We start from the raw sequence: 13,629 nt of genomic DNA, 5'->3' as shown, positions 1-13,629 counted from the left end.
ACTGAAGCTCCCTTCTCTGTGATAACTCCAGCCTATGTCAAGTTGGCACACAAAACCAGCCAGTACATAAGGTATACACATAATATGAGAATTCTCAGACTTTTTGTCAAAGCAAGGTTGAAATATATAAAGGTGTATGTGTAAACTAGCATTCTAATAGCAAAAGTAGTAGCAGAGGCATTATTCACAGTAAAATCTTAACAACCTCCAAGCATCCTAGACACCATCTTGTGTCTTTTAGAAGTCTTTTTGAAAATTGAATGGGCTTAACAGCTTTTATAATTTCACACACAAAAAAATGGTATTTGTTGGCAGTATGTTAGTTCTCTGAATATGATAATTATTCTTCATTATGTTCCTTGCTTTACTTTGGTTTTTGTAAGTATTGAGTATCCAACACAAAACCTCATGCATGCTAGCAAAGTATTTTTTACACAGACCATTCATGAAGTTCTTTAAGTTGGGAGAATATTCACTTGAACCCACCTACACAATGTTTGGGTTTATATGTATTGACAAAGAATCAGATTATCAGTCTGCAATCAGGCCTGGCATGCACTTTCTCAAGTCATGGAATTAGGAAATAATTTTGAATCCAGTACAGATTTAATGGCCTCAGTGTCAGGCACTGATGGAACTAAATCTTCAACAGCATTCATCATCAATTGACTTTCTGAGCATTCATCATCACGTGACTTTCTGAGCATTCATCATCATGTGACTTTCTGTTCTTCTCTGGGCCTTGGTTTTTGTTTTACTTTTTAACGGTGTCACTTTCAGCCATGACCCCACTTGGTTCTGGCTCCATGTCCTTTGTGACCCTCTCCCTCAAAGTTGCTTTATGGACATAGTTGGATTTTTTTTTTCCTTGTACAATTAAAGTTCTGTAAAGTATCATAAATCCAACTCATACTTCATGCCAGAATTTTCATAATTGCTGGCCAGGTTAAGAACATAGAGATTAAGTCTCTGATATAAAAACATTAAACTAAGGTCAAATGTAAAGTTTAGTCATAATGAGAGAAGAGTGTTCAATATGGAATGGTGAACTTTTTCTAATATAAATTTATAAGATTGGTTCAAAAATTTGCAAGGGCATTCGTAGAACTGTCATTTTTCTATGCAAAGAATTACTGTAGCTTCAATAGTTTTATCCAGACACTATGAAGGAGATGAGCCACCAGAACTATAGAAGCCTAAGCCAAGAGGCTTCCTGCGTGACTTTGGAAGCCACACTGCTACTTTACAGTTAATGAAAATTCATTTCTCATCATCCTTCTTAATGTGTGATTTTTCCTCAGAAGTACTTGTTACTATGTAATTTAATTTTTGGTACCTGGGAACCATACCTAGTGTGAACAGTAGGAGAGCTGGCACAGAAAACCCACCCAAAATGACACACAGGCAGATTGATGCAGTAATTAATTGGCAGTGTGTGAGCTAATTCTATTTTCCATTTGTATTAGCAAGGAGTAAATCACAGTTTAGTAAAAGGTGAGAATAAAGTCAAATTTTAGAGCTGTCTGTGATAATAAAGCTAGGCCAAAATTAACTTAATTTGAACAGTTTTACCATTAAAAGGACTGTGTTAGTAAGGTTTGCATTGCTGTTCCTGAGAGAGATCAACTTTTAACATGAGATTTGACTTGAGCCTTCGGAAGCTTTAGTCCATGGTTCAGTGTCTCTGTTGTCCTGGGTTTATGATGAAGCAGAGAGGATCATGGCAGGAGTGCACAGAGGGAATGCCCATTGACATCACAGATGCCAGGAACAAATAAAGAGAGGAAAAAGACAAGGTCTCAGTGTTTCACGAACATGCCCCAGTGGCCTCACATATACTCTCTAGGCTCTGCTTCATAAAGGGGAAAAGATACAGCCAGCTGGGCTTAATAGTTTTTTATAATTTCACCAAAAAAATGGTATTAATAAAGTTAATCAACAGAAAGGGTGGTGATCTTCCTTGGCTCTAGATTCATTCCTGACAGACTCAGCATGCTGCAAATGCTTGTCCACACCTGAGCCGTTCCAAAGATGAGCATCTAGTTCCATTGCATTACGAGTTTGTTTCTTAGTAGTTCCTCAATAATATTCCCTGTAGAATACTGCTAAGTTAACAAAAAAGTACTTTGCTTCCTCACATCCGCTTCCCTAGTGTGCTGCTTCCCTTGAACTCCTTGGACTCTACTCTGAACACCAGTGATGTTATGCTTCTAGTATAGGAACACCGCTTAGCATGGTTCAAACAGAAGACTGAGAAGCTAATGTCATATGCTTAACAGTATGGGGAATTTTCCCCTGAAAATCCAATTTTGGAGTCTCACATCTGTTAGAATTAATTAGAAACTGTTAGGTGTAATTCTGCTGAAATTCAACTGTTGATATTTTATTAAAGTATATTAACTATGTACTATCAAAAATATTTTTATTATAGCTGCTTCGATTTCTTTTTCTACCTTCAAGGATCAAGTGGGGGCGGGGAGGAAAACTTTTTATTTGTGCTCATTACCCATGGACCATTGGTCATTTTCTGGTCTGAAATTTCTTGAGTATTATATTTTAACATTATATATTATTTTGCTGGAGTTATTATCTAGATTCTTAAAAAAATATTTTCCTTCTGATAGAGCGCCTTAAAGGCACTTATTAATGGACACTATAGAACAAGTTTCTTGACAATAGTAACTATGCTCCATAAACAACATCAGCTTCATAAACCTGGGCATTTCATTAAAATAACTCTAGCCTGTGTCAAATTGACCAAAGACCAGCAACAAAACTATATATCTTTCTCTTTTAAAAAAAAATTAAATATTCAAGTAATTTGTCTTAATCTAGCATAAATGAATCTTTATTTGTTTTCCATAATTCTTAAATCTGTAATACTCAACACCTTTTTAACTGAGATGTGATACAGTTATCTAAACACTTCCACAAGGGAGTCTTAAAACTCCCTTAAAAACATTTCCCCTATTGCTTTCCAGCATTTGTCTAGCCAGTTTCTAAGCTTGCATGAATGTTTTCTGACATACTTGTCTTCTTACACCCTCAGCAACCGTGTGGAAGCATGGACAAGAGAAGTTGCATTCTTGCTCCGACAAGAAGGCAGGCCCATAGTTAATCTTATCCCTGATAAGAATAGAAGGAGAGTGATGGTCAAGGACTGGCAGAATACAGACAAAACAATCGATTGGCTAAGACAGGTTAACTACACCAAACCATTTGTCCTTTACTTGGGATTGAATTTGCCACACCCTTACCCTTCGCCATCTTCAGGAGAAAACTTTGGCTCTTCTACATTTCAAACTTCTCTTTACTGGCTTGAAAAGGTAAGTATTCTATGTGTGCTCAAAAGCAAGCACTGAAATATGCAAAGTCACCTGATAATACTCATTCTTACTTTTATTATTTTTATGGAAAAATTAGGCACTTATACTTTTAAAGTAAGCTGGTAATGAATTTGTTCAAAGGATAATATTTTTGAAATAAAACATTAGAGCTGGTTAACTATATAGATGTACATGTGATATGTCTATAAAAAGGAATTAAAAGACATTATCTTTGGAATGCAGGCAGGCTTCACTTCCTCCAGTTCAGGATGGTAAAAATAACCATACAGAATGAAACTGCGAAAAACAACCTTAGTTGTCAAAGGAAAAGATTATCATTTTTCTTCTAGAAACATTAAAAAGATCTGTCAAAATGTGTAAAATTTTGCTTTTGGTTGTCAATAAAAAATAGAAATAGCAAAATATATTATTTTGTATACTGGTAAAAACAGAAGTTCTTAGGATGAATGTTGTAAAAAGTATACTAGGTACAATGTGAACAGTGCCTGCCTTCCCCTATGCAGCTGACCTGCAGTGTGAGCAGTGCCTGCCTTCCCCTATGCAGCTGACCTGCAGTGTGAGCAGTGCCTGCCTTCCCCTATGCAGCTGACCTGCAGTGTGAGCAGTGCCTGCCAACACCTGTATAGCTAGCCTGAAGTGTGAGCAGTGCCCGCCTTCCCCTGTGCAGCTGACCTGCAGTGTGAGCAGTGCCTGCCTTCCCCTATGCAGCTGACCTGCAGTGTGAGCAGTGCCTGCCAACACCTGTATAGCTAGCCTGAAGTGTGAGCAGTGCCCGCCTTACCCTGTGCAGCTGACCTGCAGTGTGAGCAGTGCCTGCCTTCCCCTGTGCAGCTGACCTGCAGCAAGCATCTTCTATTGCCTTGGCAGATTGCCATATTTCTTTCTCTGTTTGGATCACCTTTTACTTTTGGGCTTCCAATGTAGATATATATACAACAGTTCCTTTGAGGTAAGCACTTTTACCAGTGCTTCTCCTGTTTGAATCTTGATCCTTTTCGCACTGGTTTGCCTGCTTAGATAGGAGTCCTGTCGCTAAGTTTTTCTGACTGTGAATCTGGATTTTTTTGGGATGGCAGCACTGTCAACATTCAAGACCAGCCTTTTCTTCTATAATTTCATGTGTGTCATCTGAATTCACTCCAATCTTAGTGTATTTCCTTTCTTTGGTGAATAGTCATCCTTATTGAGTCTTCTTTCATTCCACTTTTGTGAAGTTATCCCTGGGAGACAAATCTATTCTCCTATTAACCTTTGAAGAAAGCCAGGGAAAATCCTAAACACCCTTGCTCCATATAGTGTAAATAAGTTGTATTCAGCCAATTGCTAACTCGGAGAATTGTCATGTATCATAGCCATTCATTTCTTTTCTTTTCTTTTTTTGTTTTTGTTGTTGTTGTTTTTTGGGTTTTTTTTTTGTTTTTTTGTTTTGTTTTGTTTTTTCCAGACAGGGTTTCTCTGTATAGCTTTGGCTGTCCTGGAACTCACTCTGTAGACCAGGCTGGCCTTGAACTCAGAAATCCGCCTGCCTCTGCCTCCCAAGTGCTGGGATTAAAGGCGTGCGCCACCACTGCCCGGCTTTTTTTTTTTTTTTCTTTTTTTGGAAGGAGTTTTTTTATTATTATTATTTTTACTTTATTTTTGTTATTTATTTTTTTATTGGATATTTTTTTATTTACATTTATGTTTTCCCCTTTCCAGGTCTCCCCTTCAGAAACCTCCTAGCCCATCCCTCCTCCCCCTGCCTCTGTGAGGGTGTTCCCCCAACTACCCACCCACTCTGTCTTCCCACGCTGGCATTCCCCTACACTAGGGCATCAAACACCCTCAGGCCCAAGGGGCTCTCCTCCCACAGATGTCCTCTACCACATATGCAACCAGAGCCATGGGTTCATTAATGTGTACTCTTTGTTTGGTGGTCCAGTCCCCAGGAGGTCAAGGGAGTCTGGGCCATTGACACTGTTGCTCTCTCTATGGGGAGAGCCATATTAAGCTCCTGTCAGCAAGCACTGCCCAGCATTCACAATAGCATCCTGGTTTAGTGTCTAGGTGGATCCCCAGGTAGGGCAGTATCTGGATGGCCTTTCCTTCAGTCTCTGCTCCACACTTTGTCTCCACATTTCCTCCTGTAAGTATTTTGTTCCCTCTTCTAAGAAGCACTGAAACATAGACACTTTGGTCTTCCTTCTTCTTGGGTTTCATATGGTTTGTGAATTGAATCTTGGTTATTCTGAACTTTGGGGCTAATAACCACTGATTAGTGAGTGCATACCATGTGTGTTCTTTTGTAACTGAGTTACCTCACTCAAGATGATATTTTCAAGTTCCATTCATTTGCCTAAGAAGTTCATAAATGCATTGTTTTTAATAGCTGAGTAGTACTCCATCATGTAAATGTACCACATTTTCTGTATCCATTCCTCTGTTGAGGGACATCTGAGTTGTTTCTTGCTTCTGGCTATTATAAATATAGCTGCTATGAACATAGTGGAGCATGTATTCTTATTACACGTTAGAGCATCTTCTGCATATATGCCAAGTAGTGGGATAACTGGGTCCTCAGGTAGTACTATGTCCAATTTTCTGAGGAACCACCAGACTGATTTCCAGACTGGTTTTACCAGCTTGCAGTTCCACCAGCAATGAAGGAATGTTCCTCTTTCTGCACAGACTCTGCTGTCACCTGAGTTTTTGATCTTAGCCATTCTGACTGGTGCAAGGTGGAATCTCTGGGTTGTTTTGATTTGCATTTCCCTGATGACTAAGGATGTTGAACATTTCTTTAAGTGCTTCTCTGCCATTCGATTTTCCTCAGTTGAGAATTCTCTGTTTAGCTCTGTTCCCCATTTTTTAATAGGGTTATTTGGTTATCTGGAGTCTAACTTCTTGAGGTTTTTTGTGTATATTGGATAATAGCCCTCTATCAGATATAAGATTGGTTAATATATTTTCCCAATTTGTTGGTTGATGTTTTGTCCTGTTGACAGTGTCCTTTGCTTTACAGAAGCTTTGCAATTTTATGAGGTCCCATTTTTCGATTCTCGAACTTAGAGCATAAGCTATTGGTGTTCTGTTCAGGAAAATTTCCCCTGTGCCCATGTGCTCAAGGCTCTTCCCCACTTTCTTTTCTATTAGTTTGAGTGTATCTGATTTTAGGGGGAGGCCCTTGATCCACTTGGACTTGATCATAAGAATGATCAATTTGCATTCTTGTACATGTTGACCGCCAGTTGAGCCAGCACCATTTGTTGAAAATGCTGTCTTTGTTCAACTGGATGGTTTTAGCTCCTTTGTCAAAGATCAAGTAACCATAGGCGTGTGGGTTCATTTCTGGGTCTTCAATTCTATTCCAGTGATCTACCTGCCTGTCACTGTACCAGTAACATACAGTTTTTATCACTATTGCTCTGTAATACAGCTTGAGGTCAGGAATAGTGATTCCCTCAGAAGTTCTTTTATTGTTTAGAGTAGTTTTTGCTACCCTGGGTTTTTTATTATTCCAAACGAATTTGAGAATTGCTCTTTCTAACTCTATGAAGAATTGAGTTGGAATTTTGATGGAGATAGAATTGAATCTGTAGATTGCCTTCTACAAGATGCCTGTTTTTCTATATTAATCCTGCCAACCCATGAGCATCTTTCCATCTTCTGAGGTCTTCTTTGATTTTTTTTCCTCAGAGTCTTAAAGTTCTTGTACAGATCTTTTACTTGTTTGGCTAGAGTCACACCAAGGCATTTTATATTGTTTGTGACTTTTGTGAAGGATGTTGTTTCCCTAACTTCTTTCTCAGCCCATTTATCCTTTGAGTATAGGAAGGCTAATAATTTGTTTTAGTTAAATTTATATCCAGTCATTTATCTATCAGCCGTAGGAGTTTTCTGGTGGAATTTTTGGAGTCACTTAAATATACTATCATATCATCTGCAAATAGTGATATCTTGATTTCTTCCTTTCCAATTTGTATCTCTTTGACTTTCTTTTGTTGTCTACTTGCTCTAGCTAGAACTTCAAGTACTATATTGAATAGTTAGATAGCCTTGTCTAGTCCCTGATTTTAGTGGGATTACTTCAAGTTTTTCTCTATTTAGTTTGATATTGGATACTGGTTTGCTGTATTTTGCTTTTACTATGTTTAGATATGGGCCTTGAATTCTTGATCTTTCCAAGACTTTTAACATAAAGAGATGTTGAATTTTGTCAAATGCTTTTTCAGCTTCTAATGAAATGGTCATGTGGTTTTTTTTTCTTTGACTATTTTTATGTATTGGATTACATTGATGGATTTCCATATATTGAATCATCCCTGCATGCCTGTGGTGAAGCCTACTTGATCATGGTGAATGATCATTTTGATTTGTTCTTGGATTTGGTTTATGAGAATTAATAAAGTATTTTTGCATCTATATTCATAAGTGAAATTGGTCTGAAGTTCTCTTTCTTTGTTGGGTCTTTGTGTGGTTTTGGTATTGGTGTAACAGTGGCTTCATAGAACCAATTGTGTAGTGTTCCTTCTGTTTCTATTTTGTGGAGATTTTTAATGACTGCTCCTATTTCTTTAGGAGTTATGGGACTGTTGAGATGGTTTATCTGATCCTGATTTAACTTTGGTATTTTGTATCTATCTAGAAAATTGTCCATTTTGTCTAGATTTCCAGTTTCATTGAATATAGACTTTTATAGTGGGATCTGATGATTTTTGGAATTTCCTCAGTTACTGTTATTATATCTCCCTTTTCATTTCTGATTTTATTAATTTGGATATTGTCCCTGTGCCCCCTGGTTAGTCTTGTTAAGGGTTGATCTATCTTGTTGATTTTCTCAAAGAACCAGCTCCTGGTTTTGTTGAATCTTTGTATAATTCTTTTGGTTTCCACTTGGTTGATTTTAGTCCTAAGTTTGATTATTTTTTGCTGTCTAATCCTCTTGGGTGTATTTGCTTCTTTTTGTTCTAGAGCTTTCAGGTGTGCTGTCAAGCTGCTAGTGTATGCTTTCTCTAGTTTCTTTTTGGAGGTACTCAGAGCTATGAGTTTTCCTCTTGGCACTGTTTTCATTGTGTCCCATAAGTTTGGGTATGATGTGCCTTCATTTTCATTAAATTCTAAAGTCTTTAATTTCTTTCTTTATTTCTTCCTTGACCAAGTTATCATTGAGTGGGATGTTGTTCAGCTTCCGTGTGTATGTGGGCTTTCTGTTCTTTTTGTTGCTATTGAAGATTGTAGATTTTTCCTTTGATGAGTATGAAGTGTCCTTCCTTATCCTTTTTGATAATTTTTGGCTGAAAGTTGATTTTATTCGATATTAGAATGGCTACTCCAGTTTGTTTCTTGGAACCATTTGCTTGGAAAATTGTTTTCCAGCCCTTTATTCTGAGGTAATGTCTGTCTTTGAAACTGAGGTGCATTTCCTATATGCAGCAAAATGCTAGGTCCTGTTTATATATCCAGTCTGTTAGTCTATGCCTTTTTATTGGGGAATTGAATTATTGGTGTTAAGATATATTAAGGAATAGTGATTGTTGCTTCCTGTTATTTTTATGTTTGTGGGCTATCTTCTTTTGGAGTTGTTGAAAGATTACTTCTTGCTTTTTCTAGTGTATAGTTTCTCTCCTTATGTTGGAATTTTCCATGTATTATCCTTTGTAGGACTGGATTTGTGGAAAGATGTTGTGTAAATTTGTTTTTTTTTTCATGGACTATCTTGGTTTCTCCATCTATGTTAATTGAGAGTTTTGCTGAGTATAGTAGCCTGGGCTGGCATTTTTGTTCTCTTAGGGTCTGTATGACATCTTCCCAGGATCTTCCAGCTTTCATAGTCTCTAGTGAGAAGGCTGGTATAATTCTGATAGGTCTGCCTTTATATGTTACTTGACCTTTTTCCCTTTCTGCTTTTAATATTTTTTTGTTTTGTTTTGTGCATTTGGTGCTTTGACTATTTTATGACAAGAGGAATTTCTTTTCTGGTCCAATCTATTTGGAGTTATGTAGGCTTTTTTTGTTGTTGTTGTTGTTTGGAGGGTTTTTTTGTTTTTGTTTTGTTTTGTTTGTTTTTTTGTTTTTTTGAGACAGGGTTTCTCTATATAGCCCTGGCTGTCCTGGAACTCACTCAGTAGACCAGGCTAGCCTCAGACTCAGAAATCCACCTACCTCTGCCTCCCAAGTGCTGGGATTAAAGGCGTGCACCACCACCGCCCGGCTATGTAGGCTTCTTATATGTTTATGGGCATCTCTCTCTTTAGGTTAGGGGCATTTTCTTCTATAATTTTGTTGGAGATATTTACTGGCTCTTTAAGTTGGGCATCTTCACTCTCTTCTATACCTATTATCCTTAGATTTAGTCTTCTCATTGTGTCTAGATTTCCTGGATGTATTGGGTTAGTACCTTTTTGCATTTTCTTTGAGTGTTGTATCAATGTTTTCTATGGTATCTTCTGCACCTGAAATTCTCTCTTCTATCTCTGTATTCTGATGGTAATGCTTGCATCTATGTCTCTTGATCTCTTTCCTAGGTTTTATATCCCCAGGGTTGTCTCCCTTTGTGGTTTCTTTATTGTTTCTATTTCCATTTTTCGATTCTGGATGGTTTTGTTCAATTCCTTCACTAATTGGTTATGTTTTCTTGTAACTCTATAAGGGATTTTTTTGTGTTTCCTCTTTAAGGGCTTCTACCTGTTTACTTGTGTTCTCTTGCATTTCTTTAAGGGAATTATTTATATTCTTCTTAAAGTCCTCTACCATCAACACAAGATATGGTTTTAAATCAGAGTTTTGCTTTAGTGGTGTATTAGGGTATCCAGGGTGCACTGTGGTGGGAGAACAGGGTTCTGATAATGCCAAGTAGCCTTAGTTTCTGTTACTTATGTTCTTGCCCTTGCCTCTCGCCATCTGTTTTTTTCTGGTGTTAGCTGGTCTTGCTGTCTCTGACTGTGGCTCATCCCTCCTGCAAGCCTGTGTGTTAGTACTCCTGAAAGACCATTTCTCTAGGGAGTAATTTTGGGTATGAAGAGCTGTGACATAGGATCAGTTCCCAGGTGCAGATGGAAACCAGAAGGATCCTGTCCCCGACTATTCTTTGATTCTTGTGTCTTGATGGCTCTTGGCTGGTCTCTCGTGGGTCAGGAATTTGAGTAGAAGCGGTGATCTTACCTGTACTCACAGGTATGTTGGCACTCCTGGGAGACCAGTTCTCTCCCAGAGGTATTTGGGTGTGGAGAGCTTTGGCACAAGGTCAGTTCCAGGCACAAATGGAAACCAAAAGGATCCTGTCCCAGGCTGCTTCTCAGTTCCTGTGTCCTAAGGGCTCTAGGCAGGTCCCTCAGAGCAGAAGTGATGGTCTTACTTGTGCTCACAGGCATGTCCACACTCATGGGAGACCATTCCTGGTGGTATTTGGGTATGGAGCACTGTGACACAGGATCCGCTCCAGGTGCAGATGGAAACCGGAAGCGATTCTTTTCAATCATTCTATGTAGGAAACATTTCAAAGTTGACCACAGATACTCATTGGAAGAACGGGATATTTTGATTTTCTTTTTTTTTTTTTTTTCCCGAGACAGGGTTTCTCCGTATAGCCCTGGCTGTCCTGGAACTCACTCTGTAGACCAGGCTGGCCTTGAACTCAGAAATCCGCCTGCCTCTGCCTCCCAAGTGCTGGGATTAAAGGCGTGCACCACCACTGCCCAGCGTATATTTGGATTTTCTAATGTAAAATTTTTTCTTCTTCCTTTTCAGGTAGCTTATGATGCAATCAAAATCCCAAAGTGGTTGCCTTTGTCACAAATGCATTCTGTGGATTATTATTCTTCCTATACAAAAAACTGCACTGGGAAGTTTACTGAAAATGAAATTAAGAACATTAGAGCATTTTATTATGCTATGTGTGCTGAGACAGATGCCATGCTAGGTAGGTGGTATAATTAATAAGCAATTTCATGAAGAAAATATTTTTCCAACACATTGTGATTGTGCTAGTTGGGGCTTGAAGGAGCATCCTCAGATATTTCATAAAGCAGTTGCTTAGATGCCTAAGACTTAGAACTTTGAGACTCTTGACTCACAAAAATACCTTAATAACAGAATAAAGGGCCCTTCCTGTTTTAATTATTCATAAGTTCTCTGATTTGTTCATACATAAAATAGAGTCATAGAAAGCTGTTTTCTACTGAAAACAAAGTACAGTTAGTTTTAAACAGGTCTATACTTTGCTGAACACAGGCCTGTGGCAGGTAATTATAAGGCAGCTTACTTCCAAGAGATGAAGAGTTTGACATTCCAAACACGGATAGAGAGGAATCAATTTGGTGATTTGTGACCATGAACTCCTTCTGTGGAACCTGAGGATTTGTTGAATGGTCCTCAGAATCCCAGTGGATAGACACATAGAAGAATTCAGAGGAGAAAAATCTCTTTAACTTTTCTTCAAGCATGTTAATTTCTTACACATACTTTGTATCAATATTAAGTAATATTTTTATATAAAGTTAGAAAAAATTTACTTGTTGATAAAAGTTGTAGATGAAATTATTTCTATAAAATCATTCATATGTATTAAAGTGAGAAAATTTTAATACAAATCTTAGGATTACTGGGAATATCAGTCTTAGGAGTGAGGCAGATGGTAGGTTAAGGTATAGTAGAGAGAGCTTAGAACTAATGTTTGCTTCCCCCATATCATTTTAAACATGTTTAAAATGCATTCTAGAAGCTGGCAGTATAGCATAGTAGTTGAAAGTAACTGCTGCTCTTGGAGAAGACCCATAGGTCAATCTATATTTCCAAAAACATTCTGTTTTTAGTGTCAAGCCAGTGTAAACAGAAGTCCGTGTCTGTTTCCTGTATTCTTCTGACTCAGAAAGATCAACAGATGTCCAATCAGCATGTATATAGTATCCTAGAAGAAAACTTTAATATTCTTAAAAGACTAAGACTCGTAGCCAAGAGGACAAGAAGTATATTACCACTAATTTATAACTCAAAATTGGGAAGCTATTATCACTAAAATGTTAAATAATATAAACAGATTAAATATAGTTCCAATAATGTATGAGATCTGTAATTTTTTTAGCTAATCTCCTTGTTAGTTCAAATATGTTCACTGTGTGAAAAAATATGTTCAGTTTAAATAATTAATGCCTCAATATTTACTCTCTTGTTGGTTTTACTGAATATGTACCAGTCTCATTTTAACACCTCTAATAGTTTTCTTTAGACAGAGACTTCTTTGTTAGCGTTTATAAACTGTTTCGACACTTGTAATTCCTACAAACAAATTCATTCTCCATAGATCCTTTAGAATAAGGGTTGCCCACAGCTCAGATCCATTTCCTCTGATGACTGCAGGCATTGGGTTTCCTGACGCTCAGGCTCAAAGGCATCTCAGACAAGCCTGCCTCCATGGATGACTGTGAAAGGGTTCTTGCTGTTGGCTGGAGTACTGTTTCCAGTTCTTACTGAAGAAACCTTGTTTTTAAAAACAACAGTTTTGATGACAAGTTATTTTCACAACATTGTTTCATTTACTTTGCTACATTTTGGGATAAAACACAACTGTATTGGTGAAGTGTGGGCAGCACTTCTTTCTACACACCAAAACACTTTGAGAATAACCACCCAGTGTTGTTAGAAGTACTCACTGAGTAAGTAGAATGTAGCAGAAAGAAAAAAGGAAGGCATGTGGATACATTATTTACATAATGTAAATATGAAAAAGTAACAAGGACTTTCCAAGTTTTCAGTGTGTGAGAGAGAAGGGGGAGGTAGAGAGGGAGGAACGGAGAGAGATAGATAGGGGGGATGCTGTCAGGGGGTCATGTTGCCCAGACTAACCTTGAATCTACTATGTAGCAGAGGCTGGCCTTGAATTCCTGATTCTTCTGCTGCTGTCTCCCAAGTATTAGCATTACTACACACTACCACACCTGGCTCCATGTTCTCCCCCATTAGGACAGTAGGACAGTAATATTTTAAGTATTTCTTTAGCCATACCTCCATCTGACAGTTGAGTTGTATTTCATTGATATTTCCTGATGCTGGGGAATATCTAGTCATCTGCATCTTCAAATTGCTTTCAAAAGTTTGCAAGTGCATCTACTAGAGTGAAATAGTATATACGCAATGCTGTTGAAGTGTCTTCACAGAAAAGAGACTTAGCAGATGCTCAGAGATGAGCAGACTGTGGTAAATGTGATGTAAATAGTGGAAGGTGTAGATGAAAGTAAATAGTGAATTTTCTTATTTTAATGTATATAGAAATAATTTAGCCGGGCGGTGGTGGCACATGCCTTTAATC

The 13,629-nt window shown here is 37.9% G+C and overlaps 1 protein-coding gene across 5 annotated transcripts in view; it reads left to right on the top strand.

The window, feature by feature from the left end:
- The window catches only part of Arsk (arylsulfatase family member K), a 53,623-nt gene that overhangs the window by 28,350 nt on the left and 11,644 nt on the right, over positions 1 to 13,629 (top strand). For all 5 annotated transcript variants that reach the window (XM_031360697.1, XM_031360695.1, XM_031360692.1 and 2 more), the window contains 2 exons: positions 3,050 to 3,326; positions 11,073 to 11,244. In XM_031360697.1, coding sequence (XP_031216557.1) covers positions 3,050 to 3,326; positions 11,073 to 11,244 — 449 coding nt within the window. The remainder of the gene's footprint in view (positions 1 to 3,049; positions 3,327 to 11,072; positions 11,245 to 13,629) is intronic.

Source organism: Mastomys coucha, unplaced genomic scaffold (assembly GCF_008632895.1).
Source record: "Mastomys coucha isolate ucsf_1 unplaced genomic scaffold, UCSF_Mcou_1 pScaffold8, whole genome shotgun sequence".
Lineage (NCBI taxonomy): Eukaryota > Metazoa > Chordata > Mammalia > Rodentia > Muridae > Mastomys > Mastomys coucha.
Note: the sequence above shows the minus strand (reverse complement) of the source record. Positions and strands in the feature narration are given on the sequence as shown.